This window comes from Terrapene carolina, unplaced genomic scaffold (assembly GCF_002925995.2).
Source record: "Terrapene carolina triunguis isolate 2854851 unplaced genomic scaffold, T_m_triunguis-2.0 Scaffold113, whole genome shotgun sequence".
Lineage (NCBI taxonomy): Eukaryota > Metazoa > Chordata > Testudines > Emydidae > Terrapene > Terrapene triunguis.
In genome coordinates this window covers 12,258,393-12,284,820 of record NW_020664464.1, presented here as the reverse complement: position 1 = coordinate 12,284,820, position 26,428 = coordinate 12,258,393, and the positions used below count along the sequence as shown (strand labels likewise).

The 26,428-nt window shown below is 40.5% G+C and overlaps 1 protein-coding gene across 1 annotated transcript in view; it reads left to right on the top strand.

The window, feature by feature from the left end:
* GDA (guanine deaminase) overlaps window positions 1–4,104 on the top strand; it is a 54,763-nt gene extending 50,659 nt beyond the window's left edge. Inside the window, exons 12-14 of the mRNA XM_026652439.2 lie at window positions 1,868–1,986; window positions 2,715–2,742; window positions 3,531–4,104. Of these exons, the coding sequence (XP_026508224.1) occupies window positions 1,868–1,986; window positions 2,715–2,742; window positions 3,531–3,601 (218 nt within the window). The 3' untranslated portion in view covers window positions 3,602–4,104. The remainder of the gene's footprint in view (window positions 1–1,867; window positions 1,987–2,714; window positions 2,743–3,530) is intronic.
* Window positions 4,105–26,428: the final 22,324 nt, after the last annotated feature.

Here is a 26,428-nt window from a genome sequence, read left to right as displayed (position 1 = left end):
AGAAGAAAAAAAAAGGGGAGGGGGAGAAGGACCCTGCTAACAAATAAAACAAGCCTTACAGCCCTCTGTTTGGCCTTCATTTCATGCTCTCCTGTCCAAGTGCAAGAAACAATTCTGCAGACAACATACAGCTTTAAAAACTCCAGAGTTCTTTTCAGCAAGGCTTCATGTGAGATTTACCCAATTGAATGAATTGGCAGCATACTAGATCAGTTGGAGATGAACCAGAAAAATATAAACTGGTTGCAGACTCAGTAAACTCTTAACAGAATTTTTGCTGTGTTTTAGTTGATAACAAATGACTTTATAAAGAGCTCTTTCATCCAGAGATCCCAAAGCAGTCTGCACACATGCCCGCCTTAATTACAATCTATGTAGACACCCGTCACTGAAACTAAAAGGCCTAATCCAGTGCCCATTAAAGTCAATTTGAGTCTTTCCATTGACTTCATTAGACATTGAATCAGGCTGTAAGTGAAGAATGCTTTATCTGATTGGCCCTATAGGATGATAAGTCTGCAGGCAAAAAGTAATAACTACATAACTGGAATTTGCCCAGGAGTTGTCTTGGAGCCTAAGCCATCTCCTCTATCCTGCAAATGGCTCTGCACAGGCAAATGCTTGAAATCAGTGGGGCTGTATGCAGGCACTGCCGATGCAGATCTAGGTGCAGGACTGAGGCCACACTGTGTTCAGGGTTGCATTAGCTAAACTATTCACACACATGTTCAAATCCTGGCAGGGGTCAGTTTAGCTCTGCACCCTTCATGCTAAAGAATTAGAGCTTCACTCCTTCTATGAGGTACTCAGCACTTTCAGCTGCCATTAAGGGCACTCAGCACCATGCATGATCTGACTTTGTGTGAGGATCTGTTAGAACAGAACTTGAAAAAAAATCAGGATAGAGTGAACCTTCTGAAGCGTGATGTTGCGCAAGCCTCTAGGAGCCAGGACAGTTTTTGGGGGGTTGCAAAGCTAGTCTTAGTACACAAACCAATTTTTATTTATAGTTTAAGCCCGTTATATTGCAAGTGTCATTCAATTTTTAAAAAAACATTTGCACCTGTGATGCTTGAGTGGGTTCATATTGCGTAAAATGATGTTGTAAAACAATTTCTCTGTGTGGACATTAGACATCCTGTGACATTTTTTATAAAAAGTTAGGGGTGTGCTCCATTTGTCCTGGGCCAAAATTTTCTCTAACCGTAATGTTCTGGGTGCTTATTGGTTGTTACACCTTCCAGAATAATAATACATACCTTACATTATGATCATAATAAATACTTTCTAGTCTATATAACCCTCTGTCAGAGAAGCTCAGCCTCAAAGGACTTTACAGACATTAATGAACTAAGCCTAACATCCCCATTGTGAGGTAGGCAAGTATTATGTCCATGTTATCCCCACAAGTGGCTGCATTTCGGTATAAGTATGTAGTTTTAAAGTGCTTTTGGATTCTGCAGGATAAAAAGACATTTGGAAATGTAAGAGATTGCTCATCCTAGGTGTTTGAAATTAGAATAATCAATCACTTGATGACGCAGTGGAACCTAGACATAGGATGATGTTAAAAAGGTAAAACAAAAAGACATTTAATGACAATTTAAAAGGTGCTATAAATTTCATTCTCACTTGCCTTATTTACCTAACGTTTTTCTCTAATAACAATTTTTTTATGAAAAAAGTCTCTTAAGAATTCAGAGGTTACGTTATTTCACTATTTTAAAGCTCTGCTTTTTGTCATAGCAATCTAAACATCTGCAGATTTCCATCTGGACATAGATCTCAAACAAGTTGCCAGACACTTGTACAAAATGGAATGTGCAGAAGACCAGAGGCTCGTTTATTAACTAATTTTGTTTCACAGTCCTAGGACTAGATGATGTGATTGGAAACTTTGAAGTTGGCAAAGAATTTGATGCACTGCTGATCAACCCCAAGGCTTCAGACAGTCCTTTTGACTTGTTTGCTGGAGATACTTTTGAGGTAATCAAACCACTAAATTATTGAAATGCTTCAGAAAGTTACTGAAAAGAGCAAGCTGCAGATCCAGGAGGGAGACGGGATGCTGTAGCATTCAGGGGCTGAAGCAGCAAGGGTCCTTCCAGGAGTACTTAAGTGACAGCCAGGGTACTGCACCCTACAGTATATCAGCCACACTACTCAGTGACAATATGGGTGAGGGTTAGCCCCATTAGTCCCTAATGACCAGTGTTGCTCCTGAATGTTGGCATTATCCCATTACCTCTGGTAAAAACAATAGGCCAGATTAATCCCTAGGACTGTTCTACTGAAATCTAGTGTCATGAATTTGAACCTGTTGATGCCAGTGACATAAAACTTGTTTATTAATGCTAGCATAATCTTTTAGCTGGGTTTATTTAGTAAAGAAAAAAGAACAAAGATTTTACTGGGCAAATTAAACAAGGTTATTAGCTGATCAGTGGGAAGACAAAAGAGTGAGTAGAGGAAAATGTTATGACTTGAACAATATGCCTGTTGAAGTGTTATCTAATTTATAGTGCCACATTTTTCTGATATGGCTCTTCTAAGAGATATAGCCTCTTTAGCAAATAGACAAATCAAATTTTGATTTTACAGTTAAAAAGCATGTGTTATGTGAATTTGTTTTTGCAGTCTTTTAGTTTCATACAGATGTGTTTTGGGAAGAGAGGAACTGCTTTCTGAAATTTGTGCTTTTTCCATATTTTCAGGATATTATCCAGAAGTTCCTGTATCTAGGTACGCCCCAGCCTTCACTATACAGAAAAATTCTCTTTATCTCATACTTATCTAGATAATCTTCTGACATAATATGGAGATTGATTGCTTTTCCTTGTTATTCTTTTAAAATCACAAATGTTTAAATAAGAACTGAGAAGTACAGCATTTTTGCTATGTTATGTGGTTACACAACATATGTTTTACACAAAATCCTGTGATCTGCTAGGCTAAGATTAACCCAACCAACTAGCAGGTTTTTAACCATGACTATTTGTGTCTACACTGGAAGCTAAGTGGTGTTTAACAGTGCATTAACGCTAACACAAATCACGTTTTTAAACACAAATCACTTGCCCAGTCTCTACAAAGCCTAATGCCCTTTGATGTAGTATGCCTTTGTTCTCAGCAAGAAAGATGGGAAGTCACTTCTCAGGAAAACATACACACTCTTTACTTGTGATTGGCTGGACTAAGGGCTGGCCTACACTCAATTCTGGCATCAATTTAATGGAATTGTTTGAATAACCACATTTTTTAATTAGTGCAAAAACTGAGTGTAAACCAGCCTTTAGATCTACAGGACTAGCACTGCCAGTTTCATTCTTTTAAGATTTAGGGGAGGGGAAGGAAATCTTCCTAATAGAAGGCCCATGCCACATGAACCCTTTCCCAGTCTAAGAGGGGGCTATGTGCTGCAGTCTTTGGAAGTGATCAGTTCCACACCTGATGCTGAGTATTGTGTCACTTACACTAGTTGCATAAGATGTATAGATTTATGCAAAAATCTTTTGACTTTATTGTTTCAGGTGATGATCGGAATATTAATGAAGTATATGTGGCAGGCAAGCAAGTGGTTCCTTTTTCAAGTTCAGTATAATTTCATTTCCGTTCTGCAAAACATTCTATGGATCATTCTGCATCTAAGTTCGAAGGGATTGGTTAAATGCAGTGCCTCATTGTCAAGAGTGACACCTCAGTTTCTTCGTTTAATGCTATGAATTTGCAAAATAATTATGAGCCTTGTTAGATTACAATTTACCTTACCAAGATGATCACATTTGTATAAGAAAAAAGCTTCTAAATCCATCTTTACAAATCACATCCATGAGCAGTGGGGGGCGGGCAGAAGAGAAAGCAGGGGCAGCTAGATTAAAGCCAGTGCGGTATACCTACTCTACCAGAGGTTCCAAATGAAAACCGTGCAGCTGTCTGGAGCTCACAGATTGCCAGAGCCAAATGGAATTCAAACCTTGCATGTTTTTAGTTCTGTTCTAAGCCTAGAACCTCTGGGCCTGATTCTCTTCGCACACAGCAATTTATACCAGTTAACTGAATTGACTTCAGTGGGATTACTCCTGACTTAAACTGGTGAGAGATCAGGCCCAGTGATTTCTGCAATCAGAAATTTTCTTTTGGTAAAGAAACTTCATAGTTTTTAAGGTCAGAAAGGGAAAGTTCTCCCACCCCAACTGTCAACTTCCAAATGATCAAGAAGTTTTGTATAAAATGAGTGGATAAAAACAGAGGATCCATAAATATTCCCTGTGTGTTCACAATATTTGTAATTCCTGTAGAATATAGTTTTGAACTGAGATGGATTTTTAATAGCAAAACCAGAGCAGTCTAAATTTATAGAATTTACTTGTTCCTGAAAGTGCTTGTCAGGAACTATTATCTGTGTTTGAGCACAGAGGCAGGCATAATCCCAGTCTGGTTCGCTTCCAGTTTAAAGATGCCCTTTTAATTTTTGAAAAAGTCTGTGAGGTTAAACTCTTCCCTTGAAGAGCACATTTCCCTATGTTTTAGCTCCACCATTTTGCCTCTGGGGTTAGGCAGTTGGTTTACCTCCTGCTGGCCTAATGCCTCTTTTTCGTGATTGCTTTGTAACACAATGGAAGTGCACTTGAATTTAAATACCCTCAGAGACCTTTCCTCTAGGCCAGTTCAACACTAGGCAATTAGGTCAGTATAACTATATGTTGTTCAGGGGTGTGAAAAATCCACACCCCTGAGTGACGACCTAACCCCAGGCATAGACAGCGCTAGGTCAACTGGAGAATTCTCCTGTGGACATAGCTACTACGGCCTGGTCTACACTAGGACTTTAATTCGGATTTAGCTGCCTTAATCCGAATTAACCCTTCACCCGTCCACACTACAGAGCCAGTTAATTCGAATTAAAGGGCCCTTTAAATCGATTTCTGTACTCCACCTCGACGAACGGAGTAGAGCCTAAATCGATTTTGTTAATTCAAATTAGGGTTAGTGTGGACGCACACCACCGAATTACTGTATTTAAGTTAATGGGGTAGTGTGGCCGCACACCACCGAATTAATGTGGTTTAAAACCGAATTAAGGTGCTTAGTGTGGCCGCGCACAATCGAATTTATACAACCTGTTTCCCAAATTCGAATTATCTAAATTCGGATTAATCCTGTAGTGTAGACATACCCTACTTCTCAGGGAGGTGGAGTACCGATGCTGATGGGAGAAGCCTCCCATCAGTGTAGGTCAGTGGTGGGCAACCTGCGGGCCATGAGCCACACGCAGCCCGTCAGGGTAATCTGCTGGCGGGCCACCAGACCGTTTGTTTACATTTGCATGGCCGCCTGCAGCTCCCAGTGGCTGCGGTTCGCCGTTCCCGGCCAATGGAAGCAGTGGGAAGTGGCAGCCTGCAGGCCACAGGTTGCCACCACAGCTCCAGAGGATCCCTAAAAATCTGCAAGATATAGCAGCCAAAACACAGCAGAACAATTTGGGGAAAAGTCACTGAGGATCCCATTGTGGAATTTTACCCCCCCCCCCAAGGTTTTCTATGAAATTCTGCCACCACCCCACCATTTGCACAAAATTGCCTAAATAAAGACAAATCAAAGCACAAAACCCCCACAAAAATACACCACAAACAAAATACGAGCTGGCCTCCAGGAATAAAGGGAAGATACGAAACAGAACTAAGGACAAGGCCAGATCCTCAGCTGGTGTAACTTGTCATAGCACAATGAGCTTCAGCTGAGCGTCTGGCCCAAAGAGTACAAATGGGTGAGAGAACCTCTAAAGCACATATAACCAACTGCTTCCAGTTGTCTACCCAGACTCTGGATGGAATCTTTGATGTTATTTGTGTCTTTCATTTATGTTCAATGGCAGCATGCAATTCAGAAAAAAGATGGGCTGTGGGAGGCTAGCTTGCTGGACCAATATGCTTAATATGCACTATGTTAAGACCAGCACTTTTTATTTATTATAAATGGAATCTATTTGAAATTTTATGTCTTTATCTTACTGTGTCACTTATTAAACTTCTGCTTTTATTTATTAATGAAATTGCTACTAAATATTGCCTATGCTTTATGCAGCATTATTTGAATTATTCATGTGTAGCAAGTGGTGATCTGCACTTTAAAATGTTGCCTTGGCCTAATGTTTATAGTTATTCTGTGATTTTTGCCAATAGAAGGCATTGTAGACTGAGGAGAGAGATTCTGTATTTGTTCATTTGTACTGAATGTTTTCATTGCTGGAGTGTAATTTCTGCTGGTAAAGAAAGAGTTAAAGGAACCCTGTCAAGTAGTTTATGCTCAAGTGTAGGTTGTGGGGACCGGAGGAGAGGGGTCCTTTAATAGAACCTGATATGAATAAAAATATTTTCATTGAATTAAGAAAAGTTCTGTGGAAACAGGCTTTTAAATTTAGCCTGTAGTGTGGACAGCAAAACACAACAAAAAGCAACATAAATGGACAAAAGTAAATTGGAGTTCTTTTAAAGAATATTTCAGTTCTAAAAATCAAAGATATTACCAGCATAATCAGACAAGGACTTCAAAACATGTATAGTTTTAAGTGTTCCCATAGGTAATCCATAACGCATGACAAGATGTGTAGCTTTTGAATTTTATAATGCATTTATATAAATCAATGGTACAGCCTCATCTGGAATACTGTATGTAGTACTGTCACTCCAATCTCAAAAAGGATATTGCAGAATTAGAGGGGAGGACCAACAAGAACGATCAAGGGCCTAGAAAAACACTCTTATAATGACAGATGGAAAAGCGTGGGATTATTTTCCATAGAAAGGTGGAAAGAGGGAACATGAAACCAGAATATAAAATAATCAATAGTGTTGAGAAGGCATATAAGAAACTTCTCGCTGTCTCATAACACAAAAACAAGGGGACATTGAGTGAAATTAAAATGTGGGACATTCAAAACTGATAGAAGGAAATTCTTTTTCATACATTGTGAAACTCATTGCCACAGAAGTCAGTGACTCCAAGAACTTGACAAGATTCAAAAGGGAACTGGACATTTATATAGACATCAAGAATATCCAGAGAATTATAATTAGCAGTGGGTGAATAACTGATTTTTTGGTTCCCTGGCAGTTCTGAAAAATAAAAAGAATATGGTTTCAGTTAACCCAAACCCAGAAACTTCAAAAAATTTTGATAAGTCAAAAAAATCCATTTAGTAATGTTTTGTTTCAGATATTTTTAAAGGGCTAGATTCACAAAATGCTGACAGGGTTAGAAGATGGCAGTGACGGTGCCCTCCTTATAACTTTTAGTCCAGTGGTTAGAGTACTCACTTGGGATGGGGAAGACCATTCCTCTGTGCCTGATGTGGAAAAGAGATTTGAACTTGGGTATCCCACAGTGCAGGAGAGTGCTGTGACCACTGGGCTATGGGGCAGCCTAGGGTAGCTCTCACTTTTTCTTGCTGAAGTTGTTTCACTTGTTATAAATAGTCATTGGAGCAGTGACTTGAACTTTGGTCTCCCACATCTTAGGCGAGTGCCCTAACATGGCTTGTCCTAATCTACACTGACCACAAAGTCATGGTCACCTTCGTCTCATCTAACTCCAGGGTTCCCAGTTGTGTTGAAACACAATAACATTTTCTAATGCAGATGAGCCTTCAATGGCTTTTCTGCTGAGACCGCCACCAGGGAATGGTGGTGGCTTTTGTGAGGTGGATGCCTATCCCAGAGAATCTGCACTGAGACTATCCTCTTTATCTTTATGTTCCCGTTCCGTGTCCAGTAAGGTTCCAAGCTAGTGGGTTAGGTTCATTCCAGGGTGACAATGACCTACGTTGATGTAAACCTTAGTGTAGGTCACTGACATTAGGACATTCACTAGGGGACCAGGCTGCAGCTGTGCAAAGCAATCGTGCAACCTCTACTAAGCTTCAGCAGCCACGGACAGCACAAGAAGCAGTGCTGGGCTGTATGGGCAACGTGCTGATTCAGTACATCCCCTCACAGGGTCCTTCTGGGGAAGTTCTTGTGCAACTTAAGCTGTTCCCTCAGCAGGGACCTAGAGAGAGGGTTGTGGCAGCAATACTGGCTGTTCTCCTTAGGGAACACACCCCTTCCTACCCAGCATGTAATTTACACCTCCTTGGGCCAGTTTTGCTGAAACTGGCCAATGGTCCAGTCTGCCTGGTTCCTGTTGTACATAAGTCCCAGTTCTCTCTTTCCAGCTGTTTCTGAGGAAAACACCCAACAGAAATAATGTTATTCAGTTCCTCCTTTCTATTCTAATTAAGTATATCTTGGAGGGGGGAGTATATTTGGAATAATGGTATTTGTTTTTTGCACTGTTCTGCTTGTTTCTGATTGTGCTGAATGAGCACCCATGTACTGCTGAAACAAAATAAAGAGGTCTTGTGTTTACATTAATCACCATCTGATTCAGTGTTTGACTGATAAACCTGGCCAGCTCACTATGTAAAACATATACGGTGAGGATCATAGTACAGTGCAGAGTATTAGTGAGATGCACAGAAGTTACCTTTTGCCCTGTGGATCTCTGACATACACATTACAAGTAATCTGTAAAGCCTGCTTAGTATGTATAGCTTTGTTTTATGGGAGCTACCAATCTTTTTTAGAATCAAAATGCTAGTTGTGCTTTATGTGACTTTATTACCACGTTTACAGGCCTGATAAATCAACATAACTGCTTCACTGACACTTTTATTATTTTGTGCTTAAATAGACCATCCTGAAATGCCTCATTCACGCATTTGGCAGCAAGTACACAAATGCAGAAAAGAATCACTTTTTTTTTAACATATTTTTCTCTGCTTTATAATTTTGCAAAGCTTAGGCATAAAAGCGTTCCATATCTCAGCAGCTATGAAGCACAGTAGACATGGATTTCCTTAAACCAAAAATCCCATAGAACTATTAATTACACACTGAGGAATTATGTATCAAGGTTTTGAGAATTATGCACAAGTGATCACTAAAATATGCAAAGTTATGTGCAGATTAATTTTTTTCCCCCCATCAAGCAGCTTGTCAACAGAAGTCATACAAACTGGTCAGTAAAATACGGAAACTAAACTGCTTTATTTGTTACAATTCTTAATAAAAAGGCCCATTTAAACTTTGCAATACAGGAATTCTGCTGCTGTAAATGCTCAACACTTCATTTTGGAAAATAGGTGTGACAACTGTTTTGCTAAATGTTTGTTAGCAGTGCTATGTAAAGATTTTTCTAAAGGATTGTCTACATACAAAAGTTGTACTGTTTGTATAGTTAAAGTGGTGGACACAGTTAGGCCATGCCTACACTACAAAATTATATCAATAATTAGTTATTGCAGCTATTAAATCACTTGTGTGGGTACAGGCTTGAGTCTTTGTGTTGGTGGTGCATGTCCTCACTAGGAGCACTTGTATCAATTGTATTGTCAGTGTGGGGCACTGTGGGATGGCTCCTGAAAGCCAGAAACAGTCGACGTAAGCAATGCAGTGTCTAAGGGTACGTCTACACTACGAGATTAATTCGAATTTAGATAATTCGAATTTGGGAAACAGATTGTATAAATTCGATTGTGCGCGGCCACACTAAGCACATTAATTCGGTTTTTAACCACAGTAATTCGGTGGTGTGCGGCCACACTACCCCTAATTTGAATTAACAAAATCGATTTTGGTGCTACTCCGCTCGTCGGGGTGGAGTACAGAAATCGATTTTAAGTGCCCTTTAATTCGAAGTAACTGGCTCCGTTGTGTGGACGGGTTAAGGATTAATTCGGATTAACGCAGCTAAATCCGAATTAAAGTCATAGTGTAGACCAGGCCTAAACTGACACCCTGTTGACCTAATTACATCGACAGTGACTCTACACCACTCAGGGACCTGGTGTTACTAAATTGGCATAGAGAGGCACTTAAGTCATCAGGAGCCAAATTTAAGTGAATACACTTCCACAGGTAGGTTGACGCAAGGCACCTTCTGTCGACCTAACCCTGTTGTGTAGACCAGGCCTTAGACTGGTATAAGGTGCTTATACTTATATAAAAACCATGAGTAGACCAGGCCTGAGAACCTTTGGGTAAGGATACAACTAGATTTTTCAGTACAGTGAGTCAATACGGGTGTGGTGTAAAAGCCCACTTTAAGAACACAAATGAGCACGAAATTAGGCATAACTATCTTTTTAAATTAGCTGTTGACTTTTAACCAAAATAAAGATAACCATGATGTAATACTTTCATACTTTCAGTGTGTTCTTCATGGGCCTCATCCCAAGGCTGTGAAAGGAAAGACTTTCACTGACTTCAGTTAGTTTTGGATTAGGTCCAAAGTCTGCATCATTTATAAATTAGCTTATTGGTTTACAGTTTGTAAATAAAGGGCACAATTATAATACAAGAAGCATGATGCTCACGCTCTTCTTTCCCCCTGTGAAAGTCTTCTGTCTGAAAGAGCAATGTGTGTATAATGAATTCACAACTGCATCCTTGTAGCTAATTGCAAGCACAGACATCTTTTAGATAGCTTCCCAAGTTAGATAGCCAGAAGTGGCACAGGAACAAGATTCAGCAGCAGCGGCTCCTTCATTCAGCATCCCCTTGCAGAGGACCTAGCCCTCCTGTTATACAGCCGCCACCACCCTAACTGGAAAGGTGAATTTGGACTCTAGTCACTTTCTACCTTGTCTACAGTGGCAAGTGCCATAAGCCACCTCTCACCTAACCCACTCACTAGTGAAAAGTACACCACTGTCCACCCCCAAAGTACAATTGCACAGGTTATGGAAGTATGTGTAAGGCTCCCTGCACATTCTGTTTTCAAAATCCTCAGCCTGGCCCTGCCCACAGCAGTTGAACATGTATCCAAGAATTTAACAGTGTACAGACCCAATTGTTTGGAATATTCCCTTTCTGGAATGTCCTGCAACACCCACAGTGACAGACACAGAACTGTCCCATTTAAATACTGATATCAGGGCTTTTAAACGATGAAAACAGCAGTCTTTTTGCTTAATGCTGATGCGGTGCACATTTTCTGAATCCAGATTCTATTGAAGTCCCACATAATAGAAGGATAAAGTTTTTCTCCTGAATTAGTTATTAAAATCAAGCCTAAAAAGCTATTCTGATAAACATTCATTTCTGTCAAATCTACTTCTCATAACAGATTTTGTTGTATTTTTCCTATTCTTTTCAACATATGCTAGAAGATGTCACTTTTTTGTGTTTGTTTAAGCAGCTAAAACATGAAGTCATCCTGCAGGGAAGGAGTGGAAAATCTTGCAAGTTTTCCATTGAACTACATGGAAGACATACAAATTCCTCACACCTGCCTAGGAGAGACACTTTCCTTTTTGGTTGTGTTAATAGCTTCCTTTTTATCCTGAACCAAGAGGGAACAATATGTCAGCACCAAGACAAACATCCTCCTTCTCAGCTGTAATTGGGCAGAAGCTGTAATTGGTCTTGACAGCATATGAAATTACAGAAAATCATGAATAATCCATTATGTTGAACAAAAATATTTCCCTAATATTCTGCAAGAATGTCTAAAACTAATAATGGGGAGGAGGGGGGAGCAGTTCTGCTCTTAGATATATGGGTGAAACTCTTATTGAGTGAAGGTAGAATTCTGTTCTGTCAGTGAATTCTGCCTGACACCACTCAGTCACTCTGGCTACTTGACTGCCTCTCACTCTTTCTGTGTGGTGTATCTATAGCATCCTTTAAAATTAACAGTTGCCATTGTTATACTTTATGACTGATGAAACTGCAAACAGATGTGAGAAACAAGAATCAAGCTGAAATACTGAATAAACCAGACATTGCTGAATGTTGCTGCATATCAGAGCTATGTGTCTAAAGATGCTGGTATCATTTCCAGCATCATAATGATAAAATTCACGCCCTCAACAAAAATATTTGAGAAAAAAGAGGAACTGATGCTGCATAGAAGAGACCATTTCCAGTCGAGACTCCAATAAGAGGTCATTAGCAGATGGGGAACTGAGGCACCAAAAGCCTCTGAGCCCGAGCTTTAAAAATATGTAGGCATCTAATTGCCTTTGAAATCAGTCTGACTAGCACAAGGTCACACAGGAAACTTGTGGGGGAGCAGGCAATTGAACCCAGGTCTCCTAAGCTAGTGCACTAACCACTAGAAAATCCTTCCTTCAGCTCCCTCTTTAACCTTATTGATTAACATAACCACTCTACCAAGAAGGCACGATTCACTCAAGGCCTCCATAATACCTCACCCGGCATGCAGTAACAAATGACTCATATTTAACTCCTTTGCTGTTTTCTCAGTAGCTCCTTGCTCCCAAAAGAGTATTTTAATGAATCAAAATCTACTCTTGCCATGCTTGTCTCTTATATTTAATGCTGGTTTTTTTTCCTGGGGTTGAGTCTGGGATGCATTAGGCTGGAGTCTTTATTTAAGACTCAGCCATGAGATCTACATGTACAGACTCTGAGAAAGTGATAGACGCGAGGCTTATGTTGCCCCTCCCCTCCTCCCAAAAAAAGAGGTAGAATGATCCAATGGTCATGTTCCCACACTGGGAGTCAAGAGATCTAGGTTTTCTTCCCAGCTCTGTCACTGACTTTCTTCATGAACACAGGCAAGTCATTTAACCTTCCCGCACTTCAGTTTCCCCCTCTTTAAATGTTACTGGATCTGCATCAAGGACCCTGTGGCCCATCTTCTGGCCTACCCCCGTTGCAGTCCTTAGTTCTGGTCAATGTGGGGCCACCATGGAAGCTCCGCCACGCCAAAAATGCACAGGCTTCTCAGAGGCTGTTTCATCCAGAGTTCTCACACCCAGCCTCAGTCCTGGATTAAGCAGTGTAAAGGGCCTGGCACTGGTACCATGGGAGAATTTCATACAGGGTGAACATTTCCTTCTCATTCGTAAGTGTGTGTGGGGGGGAGTTTGCCAGGCTCCAATGAGCTCTAAGGTGAGAGCAGACAATTTTAAAGTGAGAAAACACAGAGCAGCAAGAAATAGACAAATCCTAAGGACAAACACTTGCTCAGCCCAGGACACTTCAGCCCCAGCACATCAGCAAGAATAGCAGCTGTAAGTTAGGTGTAGCACATCATGTGAGCACAGCCCTCCACATAAATGCACACACTCCGTTCCTTTCAGCAACAGAGCAGATAGATTTAAGCATGTTTATGGTTAGGCATCTGCTGCTTTATGTTACTGGCAGGGAAAAAAAAGCCAAAGTTATTGCCCCATAGTGCTGCTTTGAGGTGACCTGCTGTATTTGCCACTATCTAGCCATACATAAAATTTCCCAGACATTATTATAGTCCAGTTATAAAACTATTCCCATTACCAAAATAAACAACTTAATGGGAGAAAGAAAGAAATAACCCCAGTAAGTCTTGTTTATTTAACCAACAAATTGATGGCCTGGCTGGTGCTATCAGGGTCGGTCAGAATATATATCTGCATCTCTAGCAGCAATGGCTTCCCCTGAATATAACGGGAAAGAGACAAGAGGGAGCAGGAAAAGGTCCTGAAATAAAATATTTCTTACTGATTGGTATGAAAGAACAGGACATAAGGATTGTATATGACTTTTAAAACAAAACAAGCATTAACTTTCCACAAGGTACATGAAATATATCAAACATTACATCTCACACTTAGGATACAGATGTTTCATATACTGGATAGTGTAACAGATCTTTTAGATGTTACATGTAACAGCCGCAAGCCCCTTATGCTTCTGTCTCATGGTTATCAAAAACTTTTGATGAAGTTGTACGGAACTGTGTAGTTCTCTTTGTGTTGTAGGTTATATTTCTCTCTTGACAGAATCTATGCTCTAGGTTCTGAACCAGATCCAGATCAGGCCTCAGATTCTGCCCTCCCAAGTCCAAATTCAAGACTCAGGGCTCTGATTCTGGCCTTTGTTATAATGCCTTTATGTTGGATCTGGGCTCTGACTGGGAAATACCCTTGTGAAAGTGGCTTCCTTGGGTAGCACAGAGCTTCCGAAAAAGCACTTTGCTACTCCCCTACTCTACCCTCAGGGCCCCAGAATAGGAGTATGTTGAGGAGGTGTTCTTGGGGGAGAAGACATGGCCGGGGAGCTGCGGCCCTCTGGCTGTTCTTGGCCAGAAAATGACCAAGAATAGCCAAAGCACCTAACATACATTAGCACAACCCTCTGGCTTCTCTAACTTATGAGAAGGACTGGACCAGTCAACCCAGAGGCCATAAATGTAACACCTGTGCTCCTATCCCCACCCCCAAGCTAAGCATAGCTTCGTTCAGCCGTAGTTCAGAATTGAAGCCCACTGCCTGTATTTGGATGGGCATTTTGTACACTTGATTATTACAGTTTTTTTGATTCTTTCCCTCATTTTTTCACCACTAGAAAGAATCTGAAGCTCTCTGGGAGGACTGGGCTTTATATTTTGGCTGCACGAATACATTATTTTTGTAAGGAAGTCAGTTATGATGGACCTTGTGAAGGCATCTGGAGGACAACAGGGTTATTGGGTGTGTGTGACATTTGGTTGCGATTTCTGCATGTGCACTTTAATTAATGGCCTGCTCCCATGATTTTAACTATTTCACTCCACCTGGTGGCACAGCAGCTCATTTCTGTGTAGTCTGGGGCTCCTTGGCTGGCAGCTGCAAAACCCTGGCAAATTCTTATCTGTGCTGTCTGAATATGAAAAAAAAAAAAAAATCAACTCTCGCTGCCTCCCAGAAGAAATTGCTCTTTTTCTCCACGTAGTCGTGGACTCACCTACTCAGTATTTAAGACATCATATTTAGGGAAGATATGGCAGTGTTTAGGACCAAAGGGCGTGTTTCCTCTGTCTCTCACAAGTAAAGAGCCTCTTTCTGAAGCTCTGAACACACCTGTCATGGTGTATATGGAATCCACAGTTAGGGGATTATTTTAGCTCTCCTTGACTTTAAATATGAAACAGTTATCAGAAGATAGTGATTTGATTAGATTTGCATTAGTTCATTTAATTTCTCTGTGCTTAAGGTTTATGCTACCTTACTTCATAATGGCATTATGTGGAATTAATGTTTGTAGAGCACTTTGAAATCTTCAGATGAATGGTGCATAAGATACACAAGCAGATGTTTAGAAGAAATATATATCCACTACCAAAAAATTACTACTATTTTAGACCTTTTTTTTAAGTCACTTTCAACCATTCATCTAAAAACTGCTAGGTTATGGGAGAGGGCATGTCCTACAGCTACACCAGTGGCTCAAAATCCAGTGTAGACAAAGCCTAAGAATTTTAGCTAATATAATGTACAAGAATTGGATACTATCCCTTCCAATAGTTTTTCAGCCCTTTAGTGGCACCCACCGTGTTCTGGAAGCCACTAAAAGCCCACCAGAGGAGCAGTGTAAATAGGTAGCTAGGCATTGCAAGTTTCCTATAATTAATAAACACAATTATTTAGTCCCCACTGCTCACATGGTTCTTTATTTTATGTCCATTGTGTAAAAAGCAAAAGATACAGCAAACAACAATGTTATAGGCCCCAGTCCTGGAAAGACTTAGACACGTGTTTAACTTTGTATATGACACGTCACTGGGACTTCTTATTTGTGTAAAGTTTGTTTAGCAGCTGTTGCAGGGTCTGGGCCATACTTTGTAACCTAAACTTCCGCCTCCGCTAGCAACATATTTCACAGTACTACTCTAAGGTGTATTTGCGTTGGACTCTTGTATTTTGTGATTTTCTCTCAGTAAGTTGATTGCATTTGCGGTGTCTGAAGTTGTTGTTTAAACTGTTAGCTCAGGGAGGGCTACTACTGGGGGGAAAGGAAACTGAAGTCTGACCTTCCTGGGATGGAAAGAGGAATAAAGTAATCGTAATCAGAGAAGGGATTTGCAATCCTCATCCGAAAAGGTGCCATGAGGAGTTGGGGTAGGGAGCAGCAAACACTCCTTTACTGTTCACTTTTAAAACTGTTTCAGGGAGTTGTGTTTTAGAGTTTTTATTCATAAGGCTACTGAGCTCCAGGAAGTTCCTTATTAACAGCACCACCGTATTATGCACACAGCTATAAACCACTCATTCCTTGGCTCCCACTAGTAAGAGAAGTTAATGCAGAAGATTTTTAACAGGGAAACTAAGAATGAGCTTTGGCTTCAGCTGCTAACAGTATGGAAATGATCACAGTCTCTAAGATTTCTTTTTAAAAGCTGTCTGGCTTAATTACTGTTGAAAATAAAATAAGTTAAATATCTGACGGTGGCAGAGTCAGGCTTGAGAACAAGGGAGAGGTGTCACTTACCCATAAATACAGAATTTCAAATAAGCCAAAGGCATGAGAACTGTCTCTGGTATTAGCACCGTAGTCATCCCTACATCTTTCCTACACATCTCCGAGGTGCGTATCTCTAACTCCCAAAGAAAAATAAAGGGCATCTGATTTTAATGCTGGGAGCGGTGACTTTAGTTGCCATACTTGCTGGCAAGCAATAATGCAAGCCACACATGTTTTTCTCACAGCTGATTGTGTAAGAGGGTGAGACAAGACTGGCAAGATAAAAAAAAAATGTTACTTTGCAGAAAGAGCCAGGCAAACGTATGTTTGCGTGATCACAGCACATTATTCAATTCCTGAGACATCTCACCAGTAAGGCTGTGACAGGTGCACTTAAGACAACATACAATCCACACCAAAACTGTTCAAACCATTCTCTCCTCCTTGGTTCACTGCTGGGGGGGGATGAACTGGAGTTGAAATGGAGCAATGCTGGCAAGGTCACCGAAAGCAGCTCTCCAGGAGAGGAGGAAATGCAGAAAATATCAGTGCTACTTACAGACACAGTGTACACATAGACAGTGAAGGACAGTATATGTCAGGTACAAAGTTATCTCCTTTCCCTCACAGCTTCATGTGCCAAGTGCTGCAGTTCATACCCTGTCTGTACTAAAAGCCAGAAAATCCCCTCTGCTTCCTTCCTGCCCCCAGGGGGATGAAGGCAAACCCATACCTTGGGCTTTTTTTTTTTAGGTTAATGCAGCATTAACCTTCCTTTTTCTGAAGTTTTACCATGCGATGTCTGCTGATAAAAGTGGAGGTTTATGGGGAGCACTGGGCAGAGCCAGGAGACAACCACTCTCCAGACTCACAGGGATTACTCCACTTCTCTGTTAGCTTTATCTTACAGACACTCATGCACTAGAGTCTCACCCTCCTTGTGTGGATGAGGTTGACAGGTGCATGCAAGGAATCAATGGGAGCAGAGTTTATGAGTTATCTTTGCTGCTACAGGAAATCAGGGGAAGCTGAACAGTAGTATGGAGTGACTGGGTCTCCAGAGTAATGCACCAGCTCTCTTCAGATGCCCTGAGATTCACAGAATTTCCCTGTGGATCTTGAGGCATCTGCAGATTAAGGGAAGGATGCATCTGACCACTTGGTGGGTGGGGACAGCTGTATCTCACCACCTGACAGGATGATTTAGAGGAAGTTCTACAAATTGAAATGTCTGGAGTTTCCTGGTTCTCCCATGGCATTTTCCACAAAAGGTCACAATTTGGCCACAAATCATTGTTTAAAAAGCTGTATTTTAAGAAAGAGACTGAGCTTAGAAATGTTTAATGAAGGTTCATGCTGCTGCAGCTGCATAGCTCATGGACATGATAATTAAAATCTGGGAGATTGGGTAAAGTGACCACGTGTCCCAGTTTTACTGGGACATTCTTAGTTTTTCATATGATGTCCCTATGTTCCAAGAACTTCATTCAGAACACCTGAAATGCCCCAGGTTTTCGTCTCACGAATCATGTCTGTTTTCTTCTGTAACTACAAACTATTTGTTTAATACTCATTGATAAATAAATGCACGCAGGAATCATCCAGTGGAATGAGTGTTCCATGTGATGAACAATGTTTTAAGAAAAAAGTTGAATTAGCATAGACACCGTCAAAGTGTTTTTTGGTTTTCTCAAAACGAGTGTTAGTGACACTTGTTCAGTGTTGCTTGAGAAACTCATTCAGAGCACTAAGTTACTGGAGAAAATCCTCCACTCTGAGCAAAATGCCTACATCACCATTGAGTCAGAAGCTGGCAGTATGGGCACCAGCACATATTTTAAAAAGAGTACTTTTGCCTTTTGTCTGACTATTTCATGACACTGCAAAGTGTTGCCACAAAAGTGTCCCAGGGTTTTCTTTTGAAAATATGGCCACCTTAAAACTGAGATATGCCGTGCATGCCATTTGCAACCAAAAGACCCTCAATGCAATCTACATCTCTAACTACTGGTGGAGAAGATGTTGTCAGACACTGAGAAAAATGATGAGTACTGTGTAATCAGGTATAGACATCTCAGTCATAGAAGAATCTTCAGCTGATGTTAATTCTCTTCACAGAAAAGGAGTGTGGGTCAAAACCTGGAAACTTGAGAGCAGCATCTGTGAGATCTCAGAGCCCTCTCTTTAACTATGTCATAAACATCAGTAAGTAGACAGTTTCACCTTTGGAAGGTCATTGCCAGTTTCAAAATCTGCCAGGAATTGAGCCCTGGGTAGTTCAAGATGGAAATACAGTTCTTCTCTTGATAGGAAGGGGAGGTAAAATGAGACAAAACCAGGCGGCTCTAATTACTGTATTCCTTTCCAACACTGGCCATTCTCTGGTCTTTGCACATTAGTCAGCAGCAATCAGCTCACCACTAAAGTGCTCCTCTTTGCGGGATTCATTTTGACCTGGGAGCTTGTCAGCATGCCACACTCTTCAGCTGTTAAACTCTCATTGGGAGTGATTGGGTGATTTCCGGGCTTGGTGCTAAACTATAAAGACTTTCCCATCTAGGCTATCAGCTGCAAGGAAATACTGGGAATATTTTGGGGTGGTTGAGGTTTTGATTTGGATTTAGCAAAAGAGTGTTTTCATATCTTTATTTTGCAATTCAGTTAGGAAAAAAGCTCGTTGATCCAAATCAGCAAAAAAGGAAGTGGAATGAGCTCATTCTCATATTAGACATGGAATAACAGCCAGCTCTGCCACACAAGCAGAGCAGATGGGAGCCATCAGCAGCGGTTAGGTGCCTCAGAATGTCTTGTGCAGGAGGCAGACAATTTCCAGTTTGCCTGCCACAGCAAAACCTTTGAGCAGACCCTGCCAGGACTCAGAAGCAGGGGTGAACCTGATTCAGATTTGCCCAGACTTCAGAAAGCTTCAGTTACCGTGTAGCTCAACTTCCTGACCCAAATACAAACCTGATTAGCAGTCTTGACAGGCAGTGTCTGTTTTCACCTCCTATTTGCCTATCTGAAGGTACTAGATAGCTATGTGCTCATTCATTTCTTCACACCTGGGACTTCAAGATACCTTTCTGGTGCTTCTGCATAGAATATGTAGTGCTTTATGAATACAAATGAGTGGGAATTTAAGTCACGATTGCTTGCCCTTCGTGGAAACCATACTTTAAAAGAAAATGTGGCAGAGTCTTTCCACATGCCTGCACAAATAATTACACTGTTAGAGAGCTATAAATCCATTTCTTTCCTATTTTTTGTTTCTAGGCCTATAATACATCGCATTTATCTGTAGTTCTCAAAGTACTTTACAAAGGTTAATAATAATTTCTATGAGCATTTCACGCATGGGAAAACTAAGGGCATGTTGTCAGGGGGACATTCAGGAATGTTAAGCCAAATTAACTAACAGTGTGAATGTAACATGCATTCATTAAAGCACATTAAGGTCTTTTGTAGCAGTCTCATTCAAAAGTAAAGTGAAGTTTGCTTTAGCTTAATTCACTCTGGGTGAAAGAAACTCAGAACAGCCTTTGGGCAGGTCTCCACTACAGAATTACTTCAGTATAACTACATGGCTCAGGGGTGTGAAAAATCCACACCCCTGATTTATATAGTTATTCTGACCTAAGTGCCTGTGTAGATAGTGCTGTGGTGGTGGAAGAGCTTCTCCTGCTGACATCGCTACCACAGAGGTGGATTAACTATGGGTGGCGTAGAGCAGTGATCCCCAGATCTCAGTGGTTCAGGAGCCAAATTAGCATTACCCAAAAGAGCCACAGTAGTGTGAATTCATGGTTTAATTTACTATAGTGCTATATATTCATAGTTAGTTTGTATATATATTATTCTCACAGCAAAATGAGTAACCAAGTATTATTATTTAATCAACAATTAGTTAATAACATAGTAAAAGCATCCTGATTGGTCAATAATTAAATAACATGGTGTTTTAATATCATGTGCTGCAAAGAGCCACAGGAGACACATTAAAGAGCCATTTATGGCTCACGAGCCTTAGTGTGAGTATCACTGGCATAGAGCATCTTCATTAAAGCGCTTCAGCGGTGCCGATGCAGCGTTTTAAGTGTAGACCTGCCCTTTATCTCTAAAATGGGTCCAGGCCAAAACTTATGCCCATCCCTACGTCATATTTAATTAAGCAAGATGGATTTTTCACAAATGTTGTATTGACTGTGATGAGTCATTACAGCACCCATAAGCCCTGACTTTCTCACACAAATTACAGGCTAGCAGAAATTTGCTGCCAATTCATTTGGTGAAACTCAATAGCACTCAAAGCAGTGCTCTGACATTCTAAATATTAGTATTGTGGGATTGGCTGGCAACATCACACGCAACGGGGGTAGAAAGTAAGTGAGCAAAGAGCGGGAAAGAGTGACTATGGAAAGGTCAGAGTGGAACAACACATCCCCACCATTAACACATAGTGGGTAAAATGCAAAAGTCTCCATACCACTTAAGCCTCACAGTGGGACTGTGCAAGATGCCTGCCAGCACAGATGCTGCAGGGAGGGAACGGGTGGGGAGTGTCTGAAGCCTCCTAGCACCAGGGGAAGGGGTGGGGTGAGCTTTGTGCCAGCCTCACATAGGTGGAAAAATGGGGATCAGACAGGGGAAAGGCCACCAAATTAGCAAGAATCCTATGGCTCTAACAGCCCACAAAAAGGAGAGCGGAGGGGAAGCAGCTGCTATTCTAACGCATGAAAGAGCAGCTGAGGAAGAGAGCTGTGCTACAACCCATAATGCTGATCTCAGGTCGGTGGGTGGATTTTTCTCCTTCACCTGCATGCAGATTACCTATATAAAGCCTAATTCATATTTACCTTTTTGAGATATAAAAGTGACCCCATTTTGGTGACAAAGAATTTAATGAAAATAGAAAATCATGCTACATTCATCCATTCCGGTGATGATGAAATGATTGTAACAAGTGTGAAAATTACACACACTTAACCAGTTCTCCTTAACATTATCACTGTTCCTCACATGCCATTCCTCACATGTCACTCTGAGAACCCTAGTTGATAAGTGATCAGTTAATTAGCCCAAATATAGAATTCTCTTTGGGGTAACTCAAAATATTTGAAACAATACCATCATTCTAGCTGGGCTTTCATTCCAACAGAGAACAGCGTTATTTTGCTCTGGCTATTAAAGCAATTGATTGCATATAGATGCACAAAATACAAATTATTCCCTCAGACCATTATTCATACAAACACTTGGAATTATTACATTCTGTTTTCGAAATTGTCCTCCAAAAGCACACCTAGGCAAGAACTCCCATATCATGGTGACAAGCATGGGTGTATCGACTGATACATACATACAAAGATGTTAATTGCATTATATTAGAGTGTAACAAGGACAGGATTGCATAATTATTTTTCAGTGTCCAGTATTACAGCCCATTCCTTCAATCCTTTCCCATACAAGGAGTCCCATTGATTTCAATAGGGCTTCTGTGATTACGAGTTATAGAATTAAGTCCCTTGTTAGTAGTACTAGGGCTTACTTGAAATAACTACTGTACTACATTGACTTAAATGGGACTGCACATGCATGTACATTTAAATTCATGGTTAAACATATAATAGTAAGCTCTTTGGGGGAGGGACCATCTTTTTCTTATGTGTCTGTACAGTGCCCAGCAAAATGGCGTCATATTCCATGATAGGGGCTCCTACGTACTATCACAATATAGACTAATAACAATAAACAATAATTAGTAAGTGCCTTGGTGGATCAGGGCCTAGAGTAGAATGACTAGCATTGTAATACATTTTTTCCTATCCTGTATAAACAGAGTACAGTTGTCATCCTAAATTTCTATGCTACTTCGGAGGAAAATGAATAATTTTGCAGCCCTAATTATACTTATTTTTGCTATTATTTTGTTTTTAACACTATGGAAAGATTTATACTAAGGGAATTATCCCCCTTTGCCTGTTCCAACACAGCACGTGGTGCTTGGAGATCTCACAGGCTGATTGTAACTTCCTAATATTAAAAACACCCAACGTAATTATTTATTGAGTTATGTTTTTGAAAGCTTAATTGTGTATACGACAATAGTGCCAAATGTTCTGATTTCGTCCATGTACACTAGACGACGACTCACTTAGCTCTCGAAATCTCCACCTGTTTAACTCCCCAAATATGGGGGCTGAGCTAATGGATTCAGTGAGGATTTAATAAGAAAATTCCTCCACAGCCCACTCACTTCCATACTAAGAACTGGGTAAATTGTCCCACTCAATCCCCAGATGATTCGGTGGAGGGATTGCACATTCAGTAGCCCAATGAAATAACTACTGCCTTTTGCAAAAATCCAAGTTCAACTAAATGCTGACCACTGACTGATGGTATTAGCAAGATGGGCTTTTAGAATATTGTTTTAATATTTTATCCCATCATCATGCAATAGAACAAGTCTTCTCGTTTTTGTTTCCATATCAAATCAACAAAACAGTTTAGAATATCAGTTGCAAAATTCCCTAACACGATATTACAAGCATTCAAAACATTATCTTGCCTCCCCTTTAGTTTACATAGACCTATATTATCTTGTGCTGTGCAGCTGTAAAGTCTCACATGCAGGACTGGGTTGAGTCAGTATTTGGATGGGAGAATGCCAAGGGACAACTAGGTATTGCAGAAAGTTATATGCATAAAAAACTTGTTATAGAAAATAAAAGGCCAAAGGGATATAAAGGGAAATTAAGTGCAAAGAATTGTGTCTGTCAGCTGAATTGGAAAAAAAACAAACAAAAAAACCATATAATTATATGCACCTTAGATTGGTGATTCAATAGGTGGCACTCTTCCCTCTGAGACAGTAGTAATAAATCAGCCTGGTGTCAGGGAGACTATTTACTGGGGTCACTGGCTTTTGAATGATAGATAAAATAAAAGGTTATGACCAATTTTAGTAAGCATATAAACCTGATGTTTTGGTCAAATTTCAGCTCAGACAAGTTTGTCCTGCCTACCTGAATTTCCTCTACTGATTCAAGTGGATGCAGGAGTGTTTAAACTTTATGATATTGGGGGCTACCCTTGCATCAAATCTAAATACACACACGAATATTTTTTTCATGTGCTTGATACTTCTTGGTGAATAGGAATTACAGGTTTTATTCTTGGTGAATTTAATTGACAAGCAAGCAGATCAGCTTTGTACTTAACCTGCAGTTGTGGTAAAGGGAACTCATGAATCACCTTTGTCTTATTTAATTTCTATTTCGGTGTAAATAAAAAAAGTGCCTCTCCTAAACTAGGGTGCCATTGGCTAAATTCAGAGGCTGCAGCCACTGGGGATGCTTTCAAGTTGCTGGAGGAATTAAAGTTAAGAATGAATCATTGTGGTGATGATTCAAACTCAGTGTCATGTTGTTTAAACTGATTTCTCTTGTGCAAATAGACAACCAGCACTGACCACATTCACATTCCAGCCAATGGCAGATCAAATGGAGCTCTCGGGGCTGACTTCCATGGAATTACAGTATGCCAATTTACTGCAGCTAAGTGCAAACCAGACCTCTCTTCTGACCTTAGGGCCAGATTTTTAAAGGTATTTAGGCACCTAAAGATGCAGATAGGCACCTACTGGGATTTTCAAAAGTGCCTGGATACCTGGCTCTTTGGGATCAGGAGTGAGTGATTCCTTGGGAATTAGGTATTTAGGCGCTTTTGAAAATCCCACTTGGTAGCTATCTGCATCTTTGGGTACCTGAATACCTTTAAAAACACAGTCTGTGCTGAATACTATGGCCCCAGCTCTGCACTCTGCCCCACTCCTCTGTAAGGAGCATGGTGGTAGGAAGGGACAAGATCACTGTGCTCTTAAGTCTAGCAGTTAGTCCCTTAAGGGACTTTTTCAGCCAGGGCAAGTTAGTGCAGGCTCAAGGCTGTTCTTACTTGCACCACAGGATAAAAGGAGGAGGTGAAAGAAAGTTGCCTATGTCCCCAGTACAAATGAAAACACAGAAGGTACCTGGGTCATTGGGTTCAGTCTCCTGCTATCACAGGCAATCCTGCCATATAATCACCTCCGCATCTGCCCCCAAGGCTTCAATTCCACCCTTAGAATTCCATTACAGAGGCAACAAACTTTGGCCACAAGGGAGCTATTTTAGCTTGTCGGGCGTCTGCTCTGCTCTTGTTTCTCCCTTTGTGCAGAAAACTGGTGTGGCCGATTGCACAGAGCTTCCCTCAAACAGAAACAGCTGTAACTTACTGCCCAGGAAAGTTCTTTTAAAAGCTACAACGTGCAATTGAGTTTCGAAATCCAATGATCTAGCTCTCCATAGGAAGCAATGAGTATTGACACTGAAGGAGTTTGAGTGGATAAGAAAAAGACTATAGTCTGAAAGAAAAAGGTGCTTTCAGTACTAGCATTCATCTAGAACTATCCCATAAATGGAGGAAGACAAGCACTACAGCAACAGAGACAATACACACATTTTTAAAATCAATTTACACAAAGAAATAGGAAACCTTTGTTTTTGCAGGAGAATATATGGACTCATGTTTGAGCACTTTGTATTAGGTTAAGCAAAAACTATATTTGGTTGAAAAACAAGACCAAACCTAGCAAAAAATATTAAGAAACACCAGTAAGAAATGTGAAAATTATACAGAATTAGAGGGAAACTAACAAAAACCACTCAGCATTTACCACCAGTAAAGATCTTCTTGTGTCAGTTTATTTTTAAATATCTTGGTATTTTTAGCTTAAAACAGCATACTACTTTTATACTTAGAAGCAAGCAATGCATATATTCTCCAGTACTAATCAAATTTTACAAAGATGTGTTCCTGGCATAATCTTCTGCTTCTGTTTAGTTAGTTAAAAAATAAACCCACTCAGCAGCTTTTCAAACCACGTGACTGCTTGCTTTAAATAAGTCTTGGCAAATTTGCTCCAGACAGTGTTAATCGGCTACCAAGGAGGTCTGAACAGTGAAGTAAAGTGCAAACAGGGTGAGCAGGAAAACAGGCTGGGCACAGATGGATATTTTGGGACACAAACATAAAACCCTCAAGAGTAAGAGAACTGCTGTATGCTGTTTTCATTGTTATGTGGGGGTGTGGTACAGTCATTTCCTGTACAAAAATACCAACAATTGAAGGTTATTCACAGGCATATTTGGGGGAAAAGGGAAAATTAGGGACACACCTTTAGCCTTCATTAAAATACATTGGAGCACATGGATCTTTTTGGTGAGACAGAAACAGAATGGAAAAACAGTACACTTTCTGCTACAAACAGGGCAAGTTGCATCTAGGCTGCAATTTATCTGTTAACAGCATGTCTTGGAAGCATGACTTGCAGTTTAGAGGCCTGGTCAATGACAACAAGTGGTGTACAACCTACCCTAATCCCATCCTTACCTTAGAAAGCAACTGTTCTACCAGGGCTTGGAGGAAGATGAGTCTGTGGGGTGAGGTGTCTTGAAGGCAGCAGTGGAATTCTGGGTATCTCTAGAGGGAGGTGGTTTTTTTTTTCGTTTTTTTTTCTTCTTCTTCTTAACATACGCCTCTGAGGAGATCAGGCCAGAGATAGTTGTGACAGATAACAACAGTGGAAAGTTAAATGTGGCCTAATAGCTAGGGCACCCATCTAAATGCTAAAGAAGCTGGGTTTGAGTTCTACCACTAAAGTGTTGTGTAACTTTTCTGTTCCTTAGTTTTTTCCTTATCCCTTAACTAGGGACAATAATGCTTACCTATCCTCGTAAAGCACTTTGAAATGTACAGATGAAAAGGGCTGTTTAAATACTAAGTATTATTCACTAGCCTGTGCGTTCAATTTCCTTCATGATCTATATGTGTGATTGAAATGTCAGTACTTGCTAGGGCTTGTCCACACTAATTACATTAGGTTGGCTGGTTGTTCACTGCCAACACCTGATGCATTGTTAAGCATACAATCACGGTTTACGCTGAATGTTTAGCATTGTGTAAGTTACCACAACTCCTCAGGGCTGCTTTCTAACATAATATAAGTTTCCAATGAGACAAATGCTAAAGGTCTAGAAAAGCTCGCCAAAGAAACACTTTTATTCCTCTTGTCAGTCATTTGTTTACTGCTATATTTATAAAAATGCACCTTTCACAAATGTATC